The sequence below is a fragment of the Miniopterus schreibersii genome (genome assembly GCF_964146895.1).
Source record: "Miniopterus schreibersii genome assembly, chromosome: X".
NCBI lineage: Eukaryota > Metazoa > Chordata > Mammalia > Chiroptera > Miniopteridae > Miniopterus > Miniopterus schreibersii.
Window position 1 is genome coordinate 106736932 of NC_138104.1, and position 26061 is coordinate 106762992.

Here is a 26061-nt window from a genome sequence, read left to right on the forward strand (position 1 = left end):
GAGGTCGCTGATTCGATTCCCGGTCAGGACACACGCCCGGGCTGTGGGCTCGATTCCCAGGACGGGGCGTGCAGGAGGCAGCCGGTCAATGGCTGTCATCATTGATGTTTCTCTCTCTCTCTCCCTATAAAATCAATAAAAACATGTATTTTTAAAAATCCTCACCCTAGGATATTTTTTCCATTGCTTTTCAGAGAGAGTGGAAGGGAGAGAGAGAGAGAAACATCGATGTGACAGGGACATCGATTGGTTGCCTCCCACACGTGCCCTGACGGGGCCGGGGATGGAGCCTGCAACTGAGGCAAGTGCCCTTGGCCGGAATCAAACCCGGGACCCTTCAGTCCATGGGCCGACGCTCTAACCACTGAGCCAAACCGGCGAGGGCAATAAAAACATATTTTTTAAAAACTGGGACGTTGAACACAGAAAGTGACTGTCTGAAAAGGTAGATCACAAATAGTAAAAAACAAACCAACCCCACAATAAAACAAAACAAGACCCCACATGTGTACACTACCTCTGTAAAAGCCTTTCTGTGGTTAATCAAAGGGCAACTTGGAGCAGTCCTCAACTTTTCTTTTTTTTCGGTTCTCTTTAGTTGGGCTAGAGCTAGTATAAATTAGTTTCAATCTTCCTGATCTGTGCAACTCTCATTCCTCTAAACCATATCAAAATGGGCTCTAAGAAAATAAACTTAGTTTTTTAAATGACCAGGCCCACCTGGCAGTTTACCTGACATGCGACTGCTTAGGTAGAAAACTTTAATGCACCCCCCCCCCCCCCCCCCCCCCGCCCTGGTTCTGGCCACAGCTAAACAATAGCCCATAAGGAGTGGCCATAAAGCAGTCTTAGCTGGAAAAAACCTTCAAAGGCCATCTGATTCATGGTTCTGTCGCTCAAAACCTATCGAGGAAAACCACTCTGCTTTTAATCAGGGGGTGCAGGGGTGCGGGGTTCACAAGAAGGAAACATTTCGGCGACAATAACGGGATAGGCAATATCCCCGTAATGGAATGTGTTTGCCCGTCCGCCGCACGTGGGGTCCACCGATGAGAAGGGCCCAGCAAAAGAGCAAATTCCTTCACTTTCAAATTGTCCCAAAGGCAGGCCGATGGAGCCAGAAACGAAACCAAATGTTGAAAAGGGAATCAGCCAGCAATAAAGCGAGTAGAAACGGGAAAAGGGCAAGACCGAGACGGAATTCATAAACAGAGCCCAGACCCGCCAATCAGAAGAGGACCTGGACACGCTGTATTAAATAGATGTCTTGTCAGCTACTTGGAGAGGCAACGGCTTGAGGTCTAGCACGTGTCCCTTAATGGTGACTCCAGCGTCCGTTTCGACGAGATCAGGACAAAAGGAGCGCAGTTAGGTGCACACACCTGGTGCGTATAAACTCCATCACTCTTCCACCTCTGGCCGCACAAGCCACTATGTTTGGAGCTTAGGGTCAGCTCCAGGCTGGAGAAGATCCACCTCTAGGACACGTTCTCTGGGACGTCCTCACTTCTCAGGCCCGACTGTGCAATCAAACGCCTGCATGTGGACAATAGAAGGGCCCCATGCTCACCCGACAAGCTCAGGGGAGGCCTGCGGGGCTGCCTTGCAAACTCAGAGACCTAAAGGAACCACAGAGGATGGTTTGAAATGAAAAAATTTTTAAACTAGAAGCAGTTTATCATGGGTAGTCGCGTCCTAGGCTGGCATCTTCCCCGACAAAGGTCCATCTTTACCAGAACTGAGCCTGTCTATTGTCTTTTTGCATCTATGATCACATACTGTTGGAATGGCAAAGTAATTTCCCTTTTCCTGGACCCCTCAGGGCACAGGCTCCCCTCTGTGGATACTACAAATCCCCTCGTTGTTACTAATTGTTGACTGTTAACTATCCTGCACCCACCTGAGTAAAAGAAGTGTGTCTATCATTTTACTTTCTACCCAATCCCAAGGTTTCCCCGCTTTGCTTTCTCCCGCCTCCCTCATCTATCACCCGTGGATTTCATGGGACCCCCTTAGGTCTCCTCTTTGGATTGTAATGCATAAAACAAGGTGCAGAACTGCCATTCTCTGGAGCATCACCTCAATCTGTTGAGATTCTGCTCCCAGACAATTGTCAACAGTTGGGCTCAAATACACGCACAGCAATTCTTCACAGGTGTGAATGTTTCTTCCGTTGACATGGGGCTGTGGCAGAAGCAGACTGTGTGTGATTCCTAGGGAAGGGATGGAGTGAGATCCAGGTGTGGCTGAAGCTGGAGGTGTGTCCCAGCTTTGAGAGGCCAGAGGAAGGACCCGGGCTCAGGTAACACACCATGGGAACCCACTCAGCTGTTGCTCAGCCCCCTCCTCCATGCAGTCCTCTGGAATTCTCCCATTTGCACCCTCCCCATCTCCACTCTTCTGTCCCCAGGATCTCCCGCCACCCCTGGCGGATGGAAGGAACCAGCTGAACCTCCATCTGTGCCATAGGCAGACTCCTGCTGCCATTGGGGGCTGGCTGTCCACATCTCAGGCCCCACAACACACCTTTGTCTTCCTGGAGCAGGATCCCTGAGCCAGCACAGACTGAAGGTGCATTCTGTTTGGGTCCTGCCGTTTATTTCTGTCCGGTTGGCAGCCGCACAGGCTCTCCCCTCGGCCTCCCCGCTGCCCCAGGAGGGATAAAGCCGTCTTGTGCAGGAGCCCGAAAACCCCTATTCCCCCCGAAACCGCTGATGAATGCACCCTGACAGGCAGCTCATTAAACACCGAGTGAAAGGGACGTCTGTTCATCGACAAGAGGTCTGTATGCGATAAAGTCAGACAGACATCGGCGAGGCTGTTTACTTCTCGCCAGAAGTGACAGCGTCCCCCACACAGGCCTTGGCTTCCAGGTTCACGGACAGAACTTCACAGAAACCCCTCCTGTGGCCCTGTCATCACCCAGGACACGCGGATTTCCATGCCCAACAAACTGAGTTTGAAACAGTTCCACACGCAAAATAGAACCGTATTTAAAAGAGTCATGGGGTGAATCTGGCTATGTTTATCCTACTGAGAGGCAGCAGAGCCCAGCTCATCAGACCTAAAAAATCACCAGCCCAGCTCAGGACCCCTAAAAGGGACCAAAACCAGGCAAAAAACTTTAGTAAAATTTTGTTTTAAAACAAATCTTGCAAAATAAAAAAAATCAGGAATAAAGGGAAAAAGTGCATATGTGCAACGTGGATGATTTACCGACCCTGTCACAAGTATAATCTGAAATAAACTAGGCATAGGGGAAAAAAAAAAGTCATTTCATTCATTTCACCTCCATCGGAACAGATTTATCATCTTTGCAATTTTAAAGACAGCCCCTCCTCCTCCTAAAAGGCCAGCGTTTATAGCTGCACGGCTCCAACCCACCGTTAGGGCTGAGAAACAAAATTAATGTCAACGAGCCTCCTGCGGTGGGAAGGTGCCCATTAGCTGCACAAACTCCAGCCTCGGTTCGCGCCCGCGCCCCGCACGCTCGCTCCCGTCCTCGGCGGGCACGCAGCGCGCATGCCCGCTCGTTCGGGAAGGGGGGGGGGGACGCAGCGCGCATGCCCGCTCGCTCCGGGTGCGCACGCAGCGCGCACGCCCATCCTCCCCCTCCCTTCCCTCGCAGGCCTCAGGGCCTCCAGCTCGCGCTCGGTGGGCACGCAGTGCGCATGCTCGACCTACCGACCTCCTCCCCCTCGCCCCCAGACCCCGGCGAGCAAGCAGCACCGCGCATGCTCGTACCTCCTAGGTCCTAGGGCCCCTTCGCCCGCTTGGGCCGCACCCCTAAAAAGCCTAAAAGGAAGACAACCCGGCTTGGGGCGGCCGCCCCCCCATCCCCGCCCCCGCCCCTACGCGCCCTCGGCCCCACCAAAGTGCCCCTGGGAAATCCCCGGCTGCCGGCTGCCTCTGCAGGCAGGGAGGCGTACGTGCCGCCGTGCAGCGACGTGCGCCGCCGTGATGACGCCACGCGTCGCGGTGACGCAAGACGTAGGCGACCTTGTTTGGGAGCGCGCCCGGCGCGGCCGTTTTGAAGCTGCCCAGAGCCGGCGTCTGCCCCGTCCGCCTGCGCCGGGTCCCCCGAGCCTGTGGAACCCCTGAGCGCGGGACACGCCCACTCCCCGGGCCCCAGGGCCCCGTCAGCCCGGACGCCGCCGCCTCCCGGACTCTGAGCCGCAGACGCGACAACTCCGCCGGGCGCTGCCTGCACCCCGCTCCTCGGACCCTGCGCCCCGGGCCTGCGACCCCAGTCCGGCCGGCGCCGCCTGCACCCCGGAGCTCGCCTGCACCCCGGAGCTTGCCTGCACGCGCCGCCGGGGCTCGGGGCCCCTCGGGCGGCCGTGGTCTGCACCCCCGAGGCCCCAGGAGGCCGGACTCTGCCCCTGGCGTGAGGAAAGGGGGCTCCCGGGGAGGCGGGGCCGAGCCTCGGAGATGCCGCCGGGCAAAGTGCTGCAGCCGGTGCTGAAGATGAAGGTGGACGAGCTGTTCCTGTGCTGGCTGAGCGAGGCCAGCACGCAGACGATGCTCTGGGACTGTCTGCAGAGGATCCAGACGCCCGCGCGCGCCGACGTGGGCGGGGGAGACGCGGGGCCCCCGTCGGCCCCCCCGGCCCCCGCCTGCAAGCCCAGCGTGTTCGACAGCCTGGGGGCGCCCGGCCCGGCCCCCGCGTCCAGCGCGCTGCCCCTGGGCGCCGCCTCTAGCCCCAGGCACGGGCCGCACGCCCGGGGCGCTCGTAGATCCGCGGGCACCAGAGTAGTAAGTCGCTCTTCTTTCCGCTAGCGCGCCCGCGAAGGCCGCTCCGGTCGCCTAGCAACGCGCGGCAGGTGCGGGAGGCTGGTGGACGTGACCCGACGAGGAAACGCTTTCGCATTGAATCGGCCCGCTCCCTCCCCTCCCCAAGAAAGCCCTACATACTGAAAAAATTTCCCCTGCTGCCCTGGCCGGTGGCTCAGTAGTTAGAGCATCGGCTGGCGCACCGAAGGGTCGCCGGTTCGATTCCCGGTCAAGGGCATGTACCTGGGTTGCAGGTTCGCTCCCCAGCCCCTGTCGGGGTTTGTGCAGGAGGCAAGCAATGGATGTGTCTCTCACATCTCACAAAAGCAATGGGTAAAATATCCTTGGGTAAGGATTAAAAAAACCTGACATTGGCAAAATTGTCAGGGTGCTGCTTGACAAATACAGTGTCTGCCACATGCTCGGGAAGTATTTTCCCTAAAATGGTGATTACAGAATAACGTTTTCACGTAAAATGCCTTGAGAGAAGGCCTGAGTTTATATTTTTGAGATATAGTACGAATTCAGTGAGGCCCACCCGAGGGGCAGCAAGAGGCGTGTGGGTCCTGCGCCCTGCACTGGGACCCCAGGACACCTGTGTTGTGGGAAGGGGGGAGGCGGGCCTTGGCTGATGCTATATCTGCACCTCCAGGCACAGAGCCCAGCCCATGGGTCCTACCTGGGTGCAGCAGGTGCACCCTGCTGCAGTCCCAGGTGTCTTCCTTGTGCAGGCCTGGGGATGGTGGCGGCATCAGAGAGTGGAGAGGCTGGTCCTCCCTGCTGGGTCTTTTCCTCACAAGCACCTTAACATGTTTCCAGCTCCAAGGGACCAGAGCATCCTTCAGGGAGAAGGTAACGCAGGCCAACTAGCACTCGGAGAACGTGGCCACGGGAACGGGTGCCCTCGATGTCACAGCTGCTGCCCTGCTGGTGGTCTGGCTCCTCAAGGAAGCCCTCCCAATCTGGGAATTTGGAGGAGCAGTTTCACAGTGTGTAGGCATGGCGGGACCCTTGACCTTTATTGAATAAGGGGCTCTAGGTGTCTAGTTGGCTGTTGTGATGCTGGCCCCCCTACCCCCTCACTCCATCCTGTCCACTGCCTTGGCTTTCCCCACAGCCCCGCCCTGCAGGCCTCACTGTGCTGATCCTCCTCTGGTCACCCCCTGCCTCACCCTCACCTCTGTAGTGCTCTCCCAGAGTTGTCCTCTCACTGACACTCCTCCTGTATGCTAGCCCATCCTGGGGGCACATAACAAAGTAGCACAGGCCTGGGGCTTAAAAACAGAAATCCCTCCTCTCTCCGTCCTGCAGACCAGGAGTCTGAGATCAAGGTGTCCCAGGGCTGAACTGCCTCTGGAGGCTCCAGTGAGGATCCTTGCAGCCTCTTCTAGCTCTTGGGGGCTCCAGGCGTCCCTGGGCTGGTGGCCACACCCCTTCTGTCTCTGCCTTTGTCTCCATGTGGCTTCTCCTCTGTTTCCTGTTCTGTCTCTTATAAGGACCCTGTCCTTGGATGTAGGGCCCCCTGACCCAGGAAGAGCTCATCTCAGATCCTTCACTTCATCCCATCTGCAAAGACCCTATTTCCAGACAAAGTCCCTTTCTAAGGTTCTAGATGGATGTACGCTTGGCTGGGGGCACTGTTTTCTCCCCTATTCAGAGCACTGGGCCCTGGCACCTTCACTGCTTTGCCTGTCATCTCAGGGTTTATTTTCTCATTCTGTGTCTCCCCAACTGAGTATGAGCTCTGTGCGGTGGGTGATTTATCCTTCTGCTCCCTGGAGCTCCCCGGATGCTTGGACATACAGGGCGGCTGCACCACTGTCTGGTGAATGCACGTGAAGGGGATGCAGCTGGGGATGTGGAAGCAGAGATGCTGGGGAGAGAATGGAGAATTGTTCTATGGGTTTTTAAAAACCAGCTCTGTTGAATTAGTTTACACACTGCACAGAGTGATGAGTGGCGTGTGTGCAGGGCACAGTGTGGCCTCCCTGCAGGAGCCAGTTACAATGCAGACCCGTCTCCTCCACCCCTGTTCTGGGCCCCTGGGGAACCTCTGGTCTAGGGTGTCCCTGTCCAGAATCTTGACCGTGCAGCCTCTTGTGTTGGGCAGTGTGAGGTTCACCCTGAGGTGTGTGATGTGGCCTTGGTCCCACTGCGCTGCTGAGTAGGGACTGTGGATGAGTCACAATCTGCCTGTCAGGGGAGTGTGGGTGGCCTCTGAGTTGTTCCTATCCTTACTGTGCACAGACCTGTATGTCTGTGTGTGGACATACGTTTCTAGCTCAGGAAGATGCTGAAAAGTGCAGTTACCAGATTTTACAGTAAATACATGCTAACCTTGTAAGAAACCGTCCAACTCCTCTCCGAGGTGGCTGTACTGTTTTATACTTTCGATCTGTGGGTGAGGCTCCAGTTCCTATGCATTGAGCCAGTGCCGCGTGTCATAGCCTGTCGACCTGGCCCTCCCTGGACATGACGAGCGGGCGTCTCGCTGTGGTGTAGGCGGGATGGTGAACCTAGGCTCTGCTTCCCCATTCTGCTTGGAAGCAGAGTCTCCTGTTCATTTTTCAAAGAAACTTCCCAGGGTGTCGGATCCCAGGCCACAGAGCATTCTGCACAAATGTGAAAATACTCCCTGCCCTGCAGACCGAGTTCTCTAACCCTGCTCGACGTTGAAGGCAGTGCGAGGTCAGTTTTCAGTGTGGGTTTTTTTTTTTTGGAATGAAAAATTGGAAGCTAAAATCAGACTTCTGAAACACTCCTGGGCGAAGGAAGAAATCACTGTGGGCTTTATTTTATTACGTTGCTCAGAACCACACAGAACAGACACGTAAAAAAAAAAAAAAAAAAAAGAAGGAAAGAAACAACAAAAAGGAAGGAACAGTTTCCTCAGGGCTGACCTGTCCGCATCCCGCATCTGTCCTGTAGAGGGGCCAGCAGACGTGATTAGAGCCTGTGGCCCGTTCTGTGTCGTGTCCCTGTGCCTCCCCCCCCCCCCCCACAAGGCAGTGGACTAAATACACAGCTTTAGAAGCCCCTCCCCCTCCCCCTCTAGCGGGGTCTCTGAGGTGGTTTTGGTGATAGTGAGTCCCAGCTTCCAAAAGCTTCCAGGTTGAGTAGCTACAGAGTCGGCCTGTGGTAGGGAAAGGGGTCTCCACCTGGGGAGGGGTCCTAGGGGTCAGTCGAGCCCCGGGTCCCCCGGTCCCCTGCCTGCCTGTCCCAGGCCTGCTCCGTCGCCTAGTAGCCCTGCAACTAGGGTCCTTCACCTGTGTGCCTCAGTTTCCTCACTTGTAAGTGGCAGCGTAACCAGCATCCTGCACTGTGCTCAGCATTTCCAGTTGATCCTGGGGAAAAAACACTTAAAAAGTAGTCAGAGTGGGGCCTGGCATCTCTCTCCATCCTGCCTTTTTCTCCATCATAAGTTACCTTTGAGAGTGCCTGGAACGAGTCGTCTTTCCCCAACGTTTATTTAGACATGGACAAAAGAGTGAAAAGTTTCTGTGTCTATTTGGGTTGAAGTTTGGGTTTGTAGCAAGATTTCAACAGGACACGTTAGCCCTGTTTCATGCTCTTTCTGCCTTACCTTGTATTGACCCCTACTATCGTGGGGCACATTTAAAGCTGAAACCGGGGACACTGTCGAAGGGCCCGCTCTCTGTAACCTCAGCACCAGGAGCAGGTTCAGATGGGACCAGGATTCCTTGTGGACAGGCCACAGGCACCGGCCAGGACTGAGCTGTGGGGGGAGCAGTCCCCTGGTGGAGCCTCAGGGTATGGGACCCAGATGGAGGCTTGTGGCTTGGTCGTCAGGGGCACCCAGGGAGGCCCTGCCCAGGGGGTGTCCTGTCAGTTTCCTTACAGGAATCGGCCACCACATGGCTGGTTCCCCTGGGGAGGCAGGATGTCCTGGAAGAGCGTCCTCTGGGCTGGCCGGGTGCCCCAAACATCATCCCCACTAATCCTGGGTGTCCCTGTGCCAGCACTGGGCGGGTGTGGTGTCCTCTGCCCGGAACAGAGCCCACGCTCAGTTACATGGCCACCGCCAGTGGAAGCCCCTCTGAGCTGTGCGTTCTCACATCTGTCTGTGTCCTTCAGGGTCTGGTTTCAGCCATGGGTGTAGGCTGGGCTGAGGTTCTACCCTGAGGCTACGAGTGCCTTAAGCCCAGTTATTGCTGAGAGATGTTACCCTTGGCTTTGTGAGACGCGGCCTCTCGTGGGCACCTGTTTCCTCCCTGGTGGAGACAGGGTGGGGACACCTGGCTGTGGGCTCCTCTGCATCTTCGGTCTGAGCCCCGCCTTCATCCCCTCATCTGTATGACAATCACTGGGTCGCATTCCACAGCACAGGTGGACAGCCCCAGGTACCAAATCCAAGCGCTCCCCCTCCCCAGTGTTGGAAAAGGGGCCAGCGCCCTGCCCCTTTTCACATCTGTCTTCTCAACTCTGCCCGTGCCATGCAGGGCAGGTGGGGAGGCATGCAGACCCCTCTGTCCTGTGTGTTCAGGGAGGGGCCAGCTGGGTCCTTGGCCAGCACGGGGACCTCGGGGCACGGAGCTGCGTGACAGGTTCCGTTCTGTGGAGGACAGACTTCACGTCTCTGGAGTGCCTCTGTCCCCTCCCTCCTCAGCACTAGCGGGCGGTGTCCCCAGATCTGCTCTCCCACCGACTTGCTCTCTCGCTCCGTCCCTTCCTCTGGGCTGAGCCAGGGACAGTCAGAAGGCCGCTGCGCCCACAGCTGCCTCTGCACCCCTCCGGCTTCTGCAGCCCTCCAGCCTTTGTGCCCCGCCAGCAGCCGGCACAGACAACTCGGGGAGAAGGTCGGAGCCGGGCCTCGGCGCTCCCTCCTGCCCGGACTCCGGCCGCCGAGTCCCCTCAGCTGCTCCCTCGGCCGCTCCCCCCACCTCCAGCATGTGCGCTCAGCCTGTGGAATGCGAGCGGCCCAGGGCCGGCCCCCAGAGCGTCCGCCGGGCTGTGCATGGATCGCGCTGAGCCCGGCCACCCTCTCAGCCCTGCCCGGCGCAGCTGCCGCCTCGACCCCGCCGGTCCCTGCCCGGCCCAGCCCCGCGAGCACGGCCCCCAGCCCGGGCGGCCCATGCGAGCCGACATGCGGCTCCCGGAGCTGTCCCTGCGGCAGGACCCCGACCTGAGGCAGGAGCTGGCCTCGCTGGCCCGCGGCTGCGACTTTGTCCTGCCCTCCCGCTTCAAGAAGAGGCTCAAGGCCTTCCAGCAGGTGCGGCGCGTCCTGTGCCTGCTTGTGGCTGCTCGTCTCGTCCCTCGCCGTCCCGGGAGGTCAGGTCGGGGGCGGGGGCTGCTCGTGCGGGGCTCACTGCTGGGGGTGCTCACCCTCCCAGAACAGCACCCACAGTGTGAGGAGGTCCCCAGTGAAGCTTCCTGGGGTGGTTTTTGTTTGTTTTTTAAAAGAGCTCCACTGTCCCCTCTCCTGTGTTTTAGCGGCTGGTACCGCCGTGGGCTGGGAACTGACTTCAGGGTGGGCTAGGGCTGTCCGTAGGCAGGCTGTGGCCGCACAGGAGCTTGAACTGTCTGTCAGTGCCGGGACCCTGCCCTTTGTAGGGGCCTGAGCGTGGCTCTCCCCACGGTTATTGAGCGGAGTCTTCTGTGTGATGCCTTAGCTTTGTCGGAATGGACACGATTCCCTGTACCCCAGCTTTACTGCGATGGGCAGCACTGTGCTATGAGTGATGTGTTTTTAGGGGGATTTATGAGATATCCACACACTGTACCAACCGGAGAACACAGACCCGTGGTTTTAGGAACTAATTGGCCTTTAAACCCGTAAGCACTCAGAGAGGTGTGTGTCTCCGTTTCCATACGTGGCACATGGTTCATGACTTAGTTTAACAGGACCACATACTGTAAAAGTGTGAGGCTTCCCGTGACCACTGTGGAATCAGTTTGTGGCTGGAGTTTTCTCTGTGGTGCGGCCTCCCCCCCCCTCACCCTGAGGTGGTGGCGGCCTGGGGGCTGGGGGGCTGGGGGGCTGGGGGCCTGGGGGCCGGGCACAGGGCAGGCTCAGCGTCTGCCAAGACTGCACATTAACATCACGTCGTGGCCTAAAAAAGGTCCCGTTCTATCAGACCCTGGTGCTCAGGGTAGACAAGGACCTTTTTGCTGATACTTAACTGGAGTTTGTTCTGGGATCACGATTCAGCTTTTACACACTTCTGAGTTTCTGCATTTGTCCCCTGTGCTCCCCTCTCCGCAATGTTGTCTGCACGTGGGTCGGGGTTGTCGTTGGCTCCTCGTTTTTAGGGAAGGCCTATGTGAGCGCATCTTCACTTAGACGTGGAGTCACGAGGTGTGATCATGAACTAACCCCCTCAGCAGGAAGTTGTCTCAGGTCACAGAGGATGGGCTTCAACAGTGTTTTCAGGGAAGACACTGTGTTATGTACAGCGAGAGTTCCCTAAGGTGAGAGGCAAATCAGGGGCCGTCGGGGTAGGACTTTTGTGGCGTCTCCACCCCAGTGTGTTTCAGGGTGGATGCCCGACATGGTCTGGGTGGGACGGGGAGATGGGGCGGCGGGAGATGATGGAGCTCGAGGGTGACAGTGGGGGGCAGTGTTTCAGATGTGACAGTTGCTCTGCCATGGCCTGGCCACTGGACAGCCCTGGCCTCATCTTTTTGAGGCAGCCAGAACTGCTCAGCCTGCCTCCCTGTCATCTGAGGGCTTCCTCTCCATCCCCCTCTGGCTTCTTAGAGCTCAGACACCCCAGGACACCTCTCCGGGTCTCTGTCATCTCGGAGCCAGGCTCTCTCCTGTGGTGGATAGGGGACCTTCAAACAAACGTTGCCACGGCCCAGCTTTCTCATCTTTATTTCTGGCTCCTCTGTTTTATTCGTTGACCCTTTGACTCTGTTTGGCCATCCCATGTTTGACAGCTGGTGTGGAGAGGACCGAGGAGCCCAGGAGAAAGCCCCTGGCCTGTAGGGCCTCCCATGGGGGTGGGAGGGGACATGTCCCTGTGAGCACTGAACTCGCCTGGAATCCTCATGCTGCTGTGTGGAGCTACCCGGTCAGGTCTGGTCTCAGGTGGGCGTCCACCCTGGGAAACCGAGGAGGTTCTCAGCCTGTGCCCAGTGTAGCTTTGCTTGGCCTGCTTGGTCCCCTCCCATGTGCTCCTCCTGCATGTCCGTGTGGTTGGGGTTGGAATGAGGTCATTTCCTGTGTCCCAGCACGTGCCCTCTGACCCCTCAGATACCTGGCCTCTGAGGCTGGTGTTTAGAGAAGTGTTTCTGTGGACACCACCTAGGCTGACTTCTCATGGACCTTTCCTGCTCTCCTGGCATCAGTCCCTCCGCAAACACACACAGGTTGTTTTACGTGAGACTTGTTTATAGTGGATCTGGATGTGTCTGCACACTGTGTGAGGGGGGGAGGCCCATGGGCATGTCTGCCATTCCTGGGATGGTGACGGGTCAGAAATAGCTCTGTGCGAGCAGAGTGTCGTCTTCATCGTTGCCCTGGTGACAGCCCTAGGCCACGTCGGATGCATGTTGAGTGGGGGCTGAGGTGCAGCGCCTGGGAGCCAAACACCTCAGCCCTGGCTGGTTTCCCTTCCTCTGAGGCCCTAGGCCTGCTTTAGAGCTCTGACACTGCACACACGTGCACACACATGCGCACGAATACAGTGTGCTATTTTTGCTGCCGTCACCAATGTGCAGCCCGACCATCGTGGTTGGGGAGCACTGTCCGCTGTCCCTCACAATGTGCTGAGCCCCATGGCCCAGCCGGGTGGTGGCCGGCTCCCAGCTCTGCCCCTCGAGCTACAGAAGCATGTGTCCTGAGCTGTGCTGGGCCGTGGTCTATTTATGTTCAGAGAGTAGGCTGTAAATCTCCTGTGTCCACACGGCCTGTTTGTTTCTCATGCCGTCAGCTCTGCTAGGTGCTGGGGAGCTGGGCTCGGCCTCCCTCTCTGCTGGATTTCGGCATTTCCCACCAGCGTCTGCCCTCTGGGCTGAGGCACGGGCCGCTCAGGGTGGTCACAGCTTCCACCACCCACCTCTCAGCATGCTGCGGTGACTCGTTAGTCACACCCGAGTCTCCCACCTGTTCTGTGGATGTTACTATACAGACGCTCCTCGGCTTACGATGGGGTTATGCACCCATAAAGCCGCTATACGTTGAAAGTATCGTGAGCTGAAAATGCACTTAATATACCGAACCCACCAAACATAGCCGGGCTGGTTTGTACTGAATGCGAATGGCTTTCGCACCATCGTAAAGGTGAAAGATCCCAAGTCCAGCTCTGGTGAGTCCCGTCAGCATGAACTGGGACGTCCACACACGCGCTCCACCGGCTTTCTCCTTGCCGCTGTTTGCCTGCGGTCTTTATCAGTCCTTTAAAATTTTTTCAGCCTGTGTCCTTGTACGTCTCTCACAAATAAATGTTACCTTTTCAGTTTGATCTTTGTCTCTTAACTGGAGTGTTAGTCCGTTTACATTTATTGTCATTGTTGATCCATTTTCCCTCGTCTTCAGTGTTCCTTTGTTTCTTTTTACCCCCTCCCTCCTTGCCTCCCCTCTGTGTGTCCTCTCCCAGCTCGGAGTGTTACCCTCTCTCCCAGCCTACTGCTTATCCTGCAAACATCAACCACTAGTGTTTGTAAGCACAACTGAAGTATCTACCCACTCATTTACATGCCGTCGTTGTTATCGTGAGAGGGCTTATAGCAGAATTAGAGTGACCTTCTCATGACTGGTTTATGGGGTCATGGTGTCTAGATTGACCCCCGTCTCTCAGCCTCCTGACCCTCTATCCCTCTGCAGTTCACACCTCCCCCTGGGGAACCCTTGCTCCTGCCGGAGGTACTTCCTCAGCATGTCCCTGAGTGAGTGTCTGCTAGCGGCACTCGCTCTTGTTTTGTTTGTCTGTTTTTTCCCTAGTGTAAACCCTTCAGAGTTACTCTTATGTGACTTCCCAGGAGGTAGGGTTCTAGGTGCGCATCTTTCCTTCCAGCTTCCTGTACCTGTCGTTTCTGCTGAAAAGCTGGCTGCAGGTCTGACTGTTTGCTCCTTGGAGTTACCCCCTTTTGTTTTGTTTTATTGTGGCCGCTTTGGAAAATCTGCTGCCTGTCAGGTGTGGGTCTAAGTGTGGGTCTCACCGTCCTGCATCAGGTGTGGCTCTCGCTTCCCTGCGTCAGGTTGTCCCTCTTGGTGCCTTGTTTTCCTGTGTGTGTGGTGATTTTTGACCATGAACTGCTTATTTTCATTAGAACTTGGGGACTTTTTTGGTCCTGAGGTGTGGGTCAGGATAGGGGGGACAGATACAGGTAGGGTCCTGGTGGGAGTGTGCATTGTTGCCTGTGGAGGCTGGTGACCTGGGGCGATGATTCCTGCGCAGGGGCAAAGGGTGGGGTCAACTGTGTGTTGGGGGAAGGGACATGTAACACCCATCCAGGGCATCTTTCCTGCTGGGGCCTGGGTGTGGCTGAGGTGCCTGCCTGCAGAGGGATGTTGAGAGAGACAGAAACCTGCAATGTGTGCCTGAGGCCTCGCAGGCCTTGGAGACTCCGGAGGTCCAGCCCTTTAGCTGCTCCCCCTGCCTGGGTGCCCTCCTCCCTCCTCCCCTCGCCCTCCATCAGATCCCCTGTGGCAGAGGTGGCCCTCTCAGTTCCTTGTGTTCCCATCTCCTGATGTGTCTCGGTTTTCTTCTCTGACGTTTTTGCTGTTCCCGGACAGTATGCTGGGGTCGCCTGGGTACCCAGGCTGTCCCCTCTCCGCAGGGCCCCGTCCAGGTCCCCTCCCCTCTGAGTGGGCCCTTGTGTGGGGTGGGATAAAGAAGCCCCCTCAGGTTGTAGAAGCAGGGTGCACTGAGCCGACTGATTGGCCGTGTGTGTCCTGGTCAGTTGGATGGTTTGCACTCCTGCATTCTGTGTGGGGTGAGCGCTTCAGTCAGCGACTCCTCGCGCTCAGTAAGGGTGCTGAGTGGCATGAGCCCCTCCGTGCGTAGAGAGCCTGTCCCCTCAGCTGTGCTGGCTGTGCGGGCGCCCTGCAGGTGTGGTCCCCACACGCCCCTTTCCGGTCATCATGGGCCCTCCTCTTGTTCAGTGTGTGCCTCTCCCACAGGCTCCTGTTGCTGGTTCCCTGGTCCTGCTGTGTGTATGCTTTGAAGTTCCCGCACCTTGTGTATGGGGGGGTGAGCCCGTCGTGCTCTACCTCCTGAGTGTGCTACGGGACTCCCCAGCCGCCGCCAGCCCCGCTCCCCGTGGCCTCAGGCACCAGCTTTTCACCCCTGGGTCTAGCACTTCCCGCTAGGAGGCTGGCTGTTCCTGCTGTGTTCACCCGTGGTGTCATGCCCCAACTGTCTAGAACACAGGGTGTGCAGTGGAGACGCATCCCCAGGCTGCATGGTGCTCCCCTGTCACTGCCAGTGGGGACGGCCAGACGCATAGCTCTTGGTGGCCCTATGTGAGCCATGGCCTCAGGGAGCTGTTTCCAGCACAGCAGGCCTGTGGGGTCAGCAGAGAGAGACAGTGTTTGGTCCCCTGGGGAGACAGAGCCCTACAGTGCTGGGGACAGCGAGGTCATTGACCAGGGCACAAGGAGCCTGGTTCTCCTGCCCCAAACCCACCCGGTGCCAGCTCCTGGCTGAAGTCCTGCAGGCGTTTCTTCTTTTTGTTAATGCTCACCCAGGGATATTTATTCCGTGGATTTTCAGAGAGAATGAGAGGGAGGGAGGGAGGGAGAAATATCTATGTGAGAGAGACACATCTATTGGTTGCCTTCCATAGGCACCCTGACTGGGGCCAGGGATGAAGCCTGCAACCCAGGTAATGTGCCCTTGACAAGGAATCGAACCCAGGACCTTTCAGTCCTCGGGATGATGCTTTAACCACTGAGCCACACCGGCCAGGGCAGCAGCAGGCATTTCCTAACGGTCCCATGAATATCAGCTCTACTAGGGCAGGTTCACAGTGCAGCCCTATTGTGTACAGAATGCACCCCTGACCTGCGACTGCAGCCGGACCAGCAGGTGAGCTCCCCAGGGATGTCCTCACACTTGGTCTGGGAAGGTGGGTCAGGAGGTCACGCAGCTCAAGGTTGGATGCTGTGGAGGTGTCGGCTCTGGCTGTGGGTAACTGGCCACACCCTGGCCCGCTACACCTCTGTTCATTACTTGTCTGCTGTTCCACATTCTGGGTAGGATAAGACCCTAGGGCGCAGGTCCTTTCTGGGGGGCCTTCTGCAGGGGGGTGGATGCCTGCCCAGTTTTCTGGGACTTGCAGGTGTGAGAACAAGGGAGCTCAAGACAGAGGAGCCCATCGGGATTTGAGTGACCTCCCTTCCACAGCCCACCTGTGCTGAGCTGACCTCCCAGGGGAGCTACAGTGCAGGGACCATGCTGGCAGCCTTGGTAGCAGCTGTCCCTTCCCTGGGATCCCACCTAAGCAGGATGGCAGGAAACTCAACACGTGACTCTCTTGGTGTGTCACCTCCTGCATGTGTCACCTCCCGTGTGCGTGGCTTGAGACGAGTCAGCATTCAGGACAGTTAGGAGTTCTCTGTGCAGACTCAGGGCAGGTGGGCTGGAAGCACTCACATCTAGATGAATTCCACGCCCTCCCACCCTGCACTAGTGCGGAGAAACTGTCAGTGTCCTGGGTTCTAACCAGGATGTCACCTATCTCCCTTCCCAGGTCCAGAGGAAGAAGGAAGAGCCCCGGCCGCCGGCCACCAGCCAGAGCATCCCCACCTTCTACTTCCCTCGTGGCCGGCCACAGGACACGGTGAGCACGGATGCTGTCATCGCCAGGATCGAGAGGACATTCGCCCAGTTCCCGCATGAGCGGGCCACCATGGAGGACATGGGCACAGTAGCCAAGGTGGGCGTCCTGGGTGAGCAAGCGGGTGCGTTTCTCTGGGCGCCTTCATCCTCGTGATCCGAGCGTGGGCTCCCATCCCCACCCTCTCCACGTCTTCAAAGTCAGACACACGGGGCCTTGCATTACTTTTTACCCTGAATATTGGGGGACAGATGCAGCTGTGTCACCTCCTGGATGTAGCGAAGGTTAGAATTTGTATCTTTTAGGGACTGGTCCCCAGGTTCTGCCCCGACTTCCGCCAGCCCTGTGTGCACCCCTGACCCTTGTCCCTCCCTGCCCGTCCAGAGCTCTGGGCAGATGAATGTGGACACTCCCTCTGTGTGATTTTAACTGCACCCGATGCCACACTGCACGCGTTGTCTTGGGGGGGGGGGGGGGGCCATGGCTGAGATTCTCGGGGGGGGGGGGGGGCATGGCTGAGATTCAGCTCTCCTCAGGACAGCTGGTGGCTGTGGTGGGTACTCTGCAGTGTGGCGTGTGTGTGTCATTACTCGCTCTGTCCGAGCATCCTTGGGACCTTCTTAAGCAGGGCTGCCGGATCCTAGGGTGACCTCACGCCCATGTGGTCTTGTGGTCACATCCCCCTAGGGCCTTGCCCCGTTTTTTCCATCAGCCTGTGGGTGAGTCACATACAGGCTCCAGCAGGCGTGTCCCCAGGCGTCTGGAGTTTCCCTCACATAGGTGGGTCCTGGCATTTGGGGAACCCTGGTCAGCATTTCTCTGAGAAATCTCTCATGTCCGTGAGGCGAGAGCTGCGTGTACTTGCTGCGTGCCCAGGTACTCTTGCCTGTGTGGTGCAAGGTGAAGTCAGTGGGTCATTCTGGTTCATCACTTCCACCATCTCCTGTGGCACAGGCTGACAGGGGGTCCCCTGTGCCCTGTCCCCACCCGCCCAGCCGGCCACTCCGGGTGCGTCTTCCACACGAGAGCGCGTCCTCTGTCTACACATATTGCGTTACATACGATTTTGGTTCTGCAGTCATTTTTTATTTACATTTTTTCTAAAACAACAGCTGCGTAGTTGATCCATTTATTATGTGAAGCTTTTCCTCATCGTTGTGATTTTTTAATCTTAATGAAATCTGCGCATATGACCCTCTTTTCCTGGGGTCATTTGTTTCTGCTCCTTTGCACCAGTCGTGCTGGAGACTGTTACCTTGTTTGGGTACGCACCTGTCGGCTTCCGGGGTTCCTTTAGTTCTTTGTCTCTCACGTCCCCACCTTTGTTAATTTCTTACACACTTTTCTCTTCCCTCTCTTTCTACCTCCTCGAGTGGGACGGTTACATCTTTGCTTCCGTAAGGTTTATTGGGATGTAATTTCTATACAGCAAGGTGGCCACTTTTAAGTATACAGGTGGTGTGTTTTAATAAACACACCGCCCCCTCCGTGTGTCCACCCTGAAGTCGAGGAAGGGGACACGTCCATTCCCCACGTTCTCTGTGCCTCGTGTGCTCCCCGCCCTGTGTGCACGGTCCCTCCCCTCAGGCCCGCCCAGCTCAGCCGTGTCAGCTCTCTGCCCTGCATTTTCCTTTCTGGAGTCTCATGTTGGGATCGTGCCGTGTGCAGATTGGAGTCTGGCTGCTCCCTCAGAGCGTAATTGTGATGCTCCTGCAGGTCCTTTAATGCCCAGGAGTGATCTGTGGGGCACAACCGTGGTCCATCTCCAGGAGCACTCATTGGTTTCTAGCTTTTTATTTTTGTTTCATTTTATTGATTTCCAGAGAGAGGGAGAGACATTGATTTGCTGTTCCACTTACTGATGCATTCACTGGTTGATTCTTGTATGAGCCCTGACGGGATCGAAGCCACAACCTTGGCGTATGCGGACGACGGTCCAGCCAACTGAGCCACCTGGCCAGGGCTGTTTCCATTTTTTGTCTTGGGATCAAGCTTCCCTGTACGTTGGTCTGAAGACTTGGGGTCACACATGTGTTCCCTGGGGTGATAAATACCTCAGAGGAAACTGCTGGGTCGTCTGGTGACCGCGTGTCTAATTTTACAAGATGCTGCGGTGAGGTTTTCCAGAGCGGCTTCTCCCCAGGGCCTGCTGGGCCTGCGGCGGGAGGGGCCGGCTGCCCGGGATGCGGGGCACTTGCTGCTGTCACTCCCTGTAGCCACGCGGGTGTGCGCAGGGCGGCCTCACCGTGGCTTCCTGTTCGCTCCCAAGGGTCACGTGGAGCCCGCCGTGTGTTTACTTCTTATCGGTGTATCGTTTCCCTGTTTGGCAGCATCCTGCGGTACAGTGGAGGGCGACCAACAGCACATGGTTCCTGTGTACAGTTACACGGGTGACGTGCGTGTCCCGTGGACAGCCAGCGGTCTGCTGTGTACAGTTACACGGGTGACGTGCGTGTCCCGTGGACAGCCAGCGGTCTGCTGTGTACAGTTACACGGGTGACGTGCGTGTCCCGTGGACAGCCAGCGGTCTGCTGTGTACAGTTACACGGGTGACGTGCGTGTCCCGTGGACAGCCAGCGGTCTGCTGTGTACAGTTACACGGGTGACGTGCGTGTCCCGTGGACAGCCAGCGGTCTGCTGTGTACAGTTACACGGGTGACGTGCGTGTCGCGTGGACAGCCAGCGGTCTGCTGTGTACAGTTACACGGGTGACGTGCGTGTCGCGTGGACAGCCAGCGGTCTGCTGTGTACAGTTACACGGGTGACGTGCGTGTCCCGTGGACAGCCAGCGGTCTGCTGTGTACAGTTACACGGGTGACGTGCGTGTCGCGTGGACAGCCAGCGGTCTGCTGTGTACAGTTACACGGGTGACGTGCGTGTCGCGTGGACAGCCAGCGGTCTGCTGTGTACAGTTACACGGGTGACGTGCGTGTCGCGTGGACAGCCAGCGGTCTGCTGTGTACAGTTACACGGGTGACGTGCGTGTCCCGTGGACAGCCAGCGGTCTGCTGTGTACAGTTACACGGGTGACGTGCGTGTCCCGTGGACAGCCAGCGGTCTGCTGTGTACAGTTACACGGGTGACGTGCGTGTCCCGTGGACAGCCAGCGGTCTGCTGTGTACAGTTACACGGGTGACGTGCGTGTCCCGTGGACAGCCAGCGGTCTGCTGTGTACAGTTACACGGGTGACGTGCGTGTCCCGTGGACAGCCAGCGGTCTGCTGTGTACAGTTACATGGGTGACGTGCGTGTCCCGTGACACCACCAGCCCAGCTGGGATAAGCACTCGCAGCCCCTGAACGCGTGCTTTGTTCCTCCCCTCTCCACCCCGCCCCGACCTGCTTCCTGTCACTGTAGGTTAGGGCCCGTTTCCTAGGATCTTACATGAACAGAGCTGTACAGTGGGAATTCTTTTATTGTGCTGAATCCACATGAAGTCTGTTGGCATTTTAACAATTTCTTTCTTTATTTTTAAATATGTTTTTATTGATTTCAGAGAGAGGAAGGGAGAGGGAGAGAGAGAGAAACATCAATGATGAGAGAGTCGTGGCTTGTCTGCCTCCTGCACGCCCCCTACTGGGGATCGAGCCCGAAACCAGACATGTGCCCTGACGGGGAATCGAACCTGTGACCTCCTGGTTCATAGGTCGATGCTCAATCACTGAGCCACGCCAGCCGGGCAGCATTTTAACCATTTAAAATGCACAGTTTAGAGATGTTTATTCCACGTGCAGGGGTCACAGCCTTCACCTGTGTGCCATTCCACAACAGTCACGCATCCCCATGTGTGTCCCCTCCCCAGCCCCTGACAACACCAACGTGACCCTTCTCTGTCTGGACTTCCTGTTGTGGGCATTTCACATAAATGAATCACACACCACGTCACCTTGTGTGTTGCTTCTGCCTTTGTTCAGCGTCCACCACGCTGTAGCCTGTGTCAGAGCCTCACTCCTTTCGTGGCTGCGTAATATTCCACTGCGTGGATAGACCCCGTTCTGTTCATCCATCACACACCTAGCAGTGGAGGTGCTGGGTTATGGGGTGATTCTGACTCACTGAGCTGATTTCCAGGAGGCTGCACTGCTTTGAGTCCCTACCAGCGGGTGTGAGGGTCCCCTGCTCCCCACACTCACGCCCCTGCTGTTCACTCCTTACTTGGGCCACTTGTCTCAGTTCAGCTGCTGGAACTCACACCATGGACGGAGCTGGAGCACAGTCACTGCTCTACGTGTGCAGGCTGGAGTCTGACCAGGTGCTGGCGGGTCAGGGAGGCCTCTCCTGGCTGCAGATACCCCTGCTCTCTGTGTCCTCACTTGTGGAGGGGGAGGAACTTTGGGGTCTCTTATCAGGTCACCGTCCCACTCATGGGGCTCCACCCTCACAACCGCCTCACCTCCTGTGGCCACCTCATGGCACCCTCAGGTGGGGGTCAGGATTCAGCACAGGAACTTAGGGGACATCAACACTAAGCACATCATACTGTTCTGATGGGCACGGAGACATCTCGTTGTTATTTCAGTTTGCAGTTTTGTAAGGACGATGTTGAGCATTGTGGGGGAGAAGGAAACTTCCCTTTACCACGAAGGTTCTTTTCTGGTCTAAGAATCAGGCATCACACAGAATAACTAGAGAAAATAACCACATTTAAGGCTTGTGTGTGAGAACCTCACATCTACAAGAGTCAGCGCACAGGTGGAGGCTCAGAGACAGAAAGGGGACGGGTGCATAAAACGTGCCGAGGGAGGGACAGGAAGGTCCCCGATGAGAAGGGCAGGTGTTTAGTAAACAGGTCTGCTGTGCACTCAGGCAGCCTGGGAGAGGAGATCTGGGGTGGTCTCCCCTGGATGAGGCCCTGCCTCAGGTTCCTCTCAGTTATTGGGGGTGGGGGCAGGAGTTTCCCCTGAGCCTGCAGCTGAAGCGGCCTGGGCTCAGGACAGTCCCCTGTGGCCACCTCGGGTGCTGGATCTGAGCCCCACGGCGTCCCCGTGGGCATTGGTCATCGTGCCCGTCCTGGGAGGACTGGCCGCTCCAGTCACCTGCCCTGTGAAAAACGAGGGGGTTTCCTTGTGCTGAGCTATTTGTGCTCTGACATGTTCCAGCAGCAGGTCCTGGAGACGTAGGTGTTGGGCACGCTTCTCCCAGCTGTGTCCCGTCCTTCATGTCCCTCACCGTGTCTGGAATGGCAAACATGTCTAATGTTGATAGAGTTGGCTCCACAGTTTCCTTGGGTAGTTCACACACTGTGTCCCGTGGGGGGGCCGTGCACACCCACGGCCACTGTGTTTCCTGCTGCGTTTCTCCCGGAGGTTCATACGCTCAGGTTGCACCCTGCGGGCTGGGCTCTGTGTTGAGTTGATTTCTGCACTGGGGTGAGGCGGGCGACCTGGTGTGTTTGTATGTGACCTTCAGACCGTTTGTGGAGATGCATGTCCCCTTCACGCTGCGTGGCCTGGGTGGCTTCACACGTATTGACCACGTGTCCGGGCTCTGCTGTGTTGGGGCGTGAGCCTGTCACACAGCACCTGTCCTATGAGAGGAGGTTCACAGTGACACCCATGTGGGCCCCGCTTGTCTTCGTGTCTCCTCCTCAGAGGAGATGCTCTCTTTCTCTGCATTCCCGGGCGGGGGCAGAAGCACCTCTGCTCCCACAGAGCCCTGGTTTGCGTCGGGCGTGCTCCCGTGTACAGGTGGGTCTGGGAGAGGCAGGCCCTTTGCAGCATCACGTCACCGCTTAGGAGCGTTCGTGCCTCCGTCTGAGGCCTCCTCTCTGCCTCTCAGTGCTGCTCTGATTTAGGGGCTTGCTCACTTTATGCCAATTATGTAAAACTTCTGTTGGTTTCTTTAATGCTCACCCAAGGATGTGTTTATATTGATTTGCAGGCAGAGAGGACAGGAGAGAGACATTGATTCATTGCTTCCCGTGTGCACCATCCAGGGGTCGAACTGGAAACCTAGGTGTGTGCCCTGACTGGGAATCGAACCCGCAGCCTTTCGGCGGACAGGGTGCCTCTCCAGCCAGCTGAGCCACACCGGCCGGTCACTGCAGCTGGTTTTTATGGGTGACTGTCTCTCTCCTGGGCCGACCCCACTCTGGTCAGATCCCTGTGTTGAGGTTGGTGGGCGTCTGGTGGACGGTCACGTCCTGTTCAGACATGGACAGTGACCTGTGTGCGGTGGCCTCGCGTCCCCCGTGCCGTCTGTGCCCCTTCGCTGGCTGGTCTGAGGGGGTCGGGGGGCTTGCACCCTGCACCCCTTCCTGGCCTTGAGGTGTGAGTCCCCGAGAGCGGGGGACGGCAGCTGCGGGCTTTTTACAGCTGCCTCGTGAGCCCTTCTGTTTCTCTCCGGCTTGCTGACCGCGCCTTCCGTCCTCACCAGCTCTCCCGTGCGTTTGCAGCACTCCCAGCGCTTTCTGCAGAAAACGGGGGGGGGGGGGGGCCTGCGGGTCTCTTCCTCAGTCTGTGACCACGCAGATTAAACGTGTCCAGGTCCCGCTTCCCCGGGAATCCGTCTCTCTCCTGCGCTGGGATCCTGAGTGCTGGCGTCTGCTCAGGGCTCGGGTCCCGGCCGTCCTCGGCAGCTCTGGACTTTCCCTGCCTGCAGTGGTAGCCGGTGCTCTGGCCTCACGGAGTCGCAGGCCGTCTTCTCGCTGTTGCCTCTCCCCCAGCCGGCTCCTTGGAACCGGGCTCATTTCTCACAGTGGAGCCCTCGGGCTTCTCTCTGGGAGGCTCCTCCCTGCGGCTTCAGGTCCCGTGGTGACAGCTTGTTTACAGAGCCGTGAGGGAGCCCAGTCTCGGCAGAGCGGCCGAGCTGTGTGCGGCTCCGTTCTGAGCGGGGAGTTCATTGCGTCCTGGCCTTGATCAGATCCCACACCCTCAGGGCCTCTGGTGTTGACATTTCTGTCTTTTGTCTCTACTCTCAGACGCTTCGTCCAGAAGTTGTTTTATTTCCTTGATCTTTTCTGAGAACTAGGTTTTACTTTTAGGGACTTTTCTGCAGTGATTTTCTGTGACGTTGATTTCCGACGTCTTCTGTGTTGCGTCCACTCTTGCTGACGTGAGTTAATTTCCCCTGCAGTTTCTCTGCGAGGCAGCTCTGGCCGGTCAGCGTCCTGTTTGGCTTCCTCAGCACTTCACGCTGTAACCTCCTCCCGGGCTGCCTGAGCGGCCTCCACACCTGCCTGTGGGCTTTTCATTCCCGTTCAGGGATCACTGGATTCCAGTTTGTCTTCTGATTTCTCCTTTGCCCGGTGGCTCATTCAGAATTTTGTCGTTTTAGTTTTCAGAATCGACAGCTTCCTTACTTATCTTTGGTTGCTGATTTCTGACTTAATCTGTGGGCAGAGAAGTGCTATGATTTCAGCTTCGTAAGGAACGTGCTAGGTCGATGGGGTGAGGAGTGGCCACCTCCCCAAGTCCCCTGAGCTCCAGTGGACTCATCCCTCCTGACTGGGAGGCGCTCACGTGGTTTGCCGGGTTTTAGGTGTTTCCATTCCTGACGATTCTGCACTTCTTCTGCCCGTTATCGAGGTAGGGTGCACAGCCATGGCCATGGCCACCTCCTGCTCTCAGCCCCCTAACCCACTCGCGAGGCCCTGGTTGTCACCGGTGCTTCTGACCGACCAGCTGAGAATTTAGGGGGCTCCCAGCACCCCTCCTGCTTCCATAGTTGCTGCAGCGGCTCCCAGAGCTCAGGGGGACACTGACCACACTGGCCAGGTTATTAGAAGACTCGGACAACACAGGAGGCCAATTAGAGAAAGACAAGGTGAGGCGGGTGGTCCAGTGTGGAGCCTCTGTCTCCAGGACTTGGGTGCTTCCTCTCCTGGCCCGAGGGTGGGCTCACACCCAGAGGCTCCCTGACCCTGGTGCTTTAGGGGTACGAGGCTTCATCCCGTGGACACAATCGATCTTGCTTTATCTCATGTCTGCTTTTCATTTTCTTACCCTTTTGAGTACGAGTGGGTCAGCTAGGTGTCAGCCCCCTTTCCTAGTCCATCTACCTGATGTCTAGGCGCCAGTCCTGGTGGCGGCTGCACCCCGTGAGCTGTGAGGCGGTCAGTGTCGCATCCACCACGTCCTCGATTTCACGTGTCCCTCTCTCACTTGCGGTCATCAGGAGCTGCTTCCTTTCCAGAGCTGGGGGCCTGTGTGTTGCCGGGTGCCCACTGCTGCCCTGCTCAGGGCTGCTCTGTTGCCAGCGGGCTGTTCCCAGCGCCGTCACAGCGGGATGAGCCTGTGTTCTGCTCGTGTTGTCCCCCCCCCGCCCCCTGTATGAGAGTGAACTGCGGGGAGGGTAGTGAACCGCGCTCATGTCCCCTCCCCGCTTGTCCACAGGCCTGCGGATGCCCGCGGTACTGGAAGGGGCCGCTTTTCTACGCCGCCGGGGGAGAGCGCACAGGCTCTGTCTCCGTCCACAAGTTCGTGGCCATGTGGAGAAAGTGAGTCCCTGCAGGGAGCCCGTGGGAGGGGAGGGGCTTCACAGCCATGGGGACTGGGGAGGTGGCGCTGGATAGGCCAGCCGGGCCATCGCTCTGTCCCCGCCGTCCTGCCGGGGCCTCTGTTCTTGCGCCTCATGTCAGAGCCCTGTCCCTGGGCTGGGCAGGCGGTGTGGACGCCCAGGTTGAGGATGCAGACGCCCTCTGTGCCTCCAGGATCCTGCAGAACTGCCATGACGAGGCCACCAGGTTTGTCCACCTGCTCATGAACCCTGGCTGCAACTACCTGGTGCAGGAGGACTTCGTCCCCTTTCTGCAGGTAGGCCCTGGCTGCAGGCATGTACCTCACACCCTGTCCGCACCGCACGCCCTCACCCCACCCCTTCTCACGGGTGTGGTCCAGCGTGTGCCCCGCGCACGGGCTGGGAGCCTGGCTCCCTCCCTTGGGTGCTGCCTCCCACAGAGCTGGTCCACTGACTGACCCCCTCCAGCCTCAGTGCGGGTGGCACACATCCCTGTGACCTGTGGGATGGAGGAAGGAGCATCCTGGGTGTGGCTCACTCCCTGAAGCAGGTTGTGGGTCACAGGACGTGGTTGAGCAGATGCGCCCACAGCTCAGACACTAGTACATCATGTACACACTGGCTGGCAGTGACCGGGGTCCACATCAGGTCCCCGGTCCCCAGGGACACCCCCAGGCTGTCCCGGCAGAATGTTTCAGGGTCCCTGTGACTAGTTCTCCGTGCAGGGCGCCTGTCTCAGGTGCACCTATGTTGTCTGTTCTATATATATCAAATGAACTCGACTGAGGTGAGAGCGGGCCTTTCACGGAAGCCGTCCTGGGCTTTTCTGGCCCATGTTCTACCTGGTTTTCCATCCTCACATGTCTGTGGCTGCATGTGTGCAAACAGTGGCCTCGGAGCAGACCATGCAGGGTTCCGGGTGGAGCATCAGCGGTCCCCTGGCACCTCCCATGCAGAGCTGTGTGCTCCCTCTGTACAGGACGTGGTGAACACCCACCCCGGCCTGGCCTTCCTGAAGGAGGCATCTGAGTTCCACTCTCGCTACATCACCACCGTGAGTACTGGGCCCGGGTCCCAGCCCCCAGCA

At 57.5% G+C, this 26061-nt stretch overlaps 1 protein-coding gene and 1 long non-coding RNA gene across 3 annotated transcripts in view; one reads left to right on the forward strand and one right to left on the reverse strand.

Annotated features, from left to right (window-relative positions):
* Nucleotides 1–907: 907 nt before the first annotated feature.
* LOC308550819 lies at nucleotides 908–3200 on the reverse strand. The gene is made up of 3 exons (XR_013997965.1): nucleotides 2527–3200; nucleotides 2080–2213; nucleotides 908–1619 (listed from the first exon to the last, which is right to left on the reverse strand). It is a non-coding gene; the product is annotated as an uncharacterized lncRNA (long non-coding RNA).
* Nucleotides 3201–4117: 917 nt separating this feature from the next.
* LOC308550818 (serine/threonine-protein phosphatase 2A regulatory subunit B'' subunit beta-like) overlaps nucleotides 4118–26061 on the forward strand; it is a 28225-nt gene continuing 6281 nt past the window's right edge. Inside the window, exons 1-5 of one of the 2 annotated variants that reach the window (XM_081125089.1) lie at nucleotides 4118–4755; nucleotides 16432–16617; nucleotides 24851–24954; nucleotides 25168–25270; nucleotides 25954–26028. In XM_081125089.1, coding sequence (XP_080981215.1) covers nucleotides 4432–4755; nucleotides 16432–16617; nucleotides 24851–24954; nucleotides 25168–25270; nucleotides 25954–26028 — 792 coding nt within the window. In that variant the 5' untranslated portion in view covers nucleotides 4118–4431. The remainder of the gene's footprint in view (nucleotides 4756–16431; nucleotides 16618–24850; nucleotides 24955–25167; nucleotides 25271–25953; nucleotides 26029–26061) is intronic. The other variant, XM_081125088.1, reaches the window with a different exon arrangement.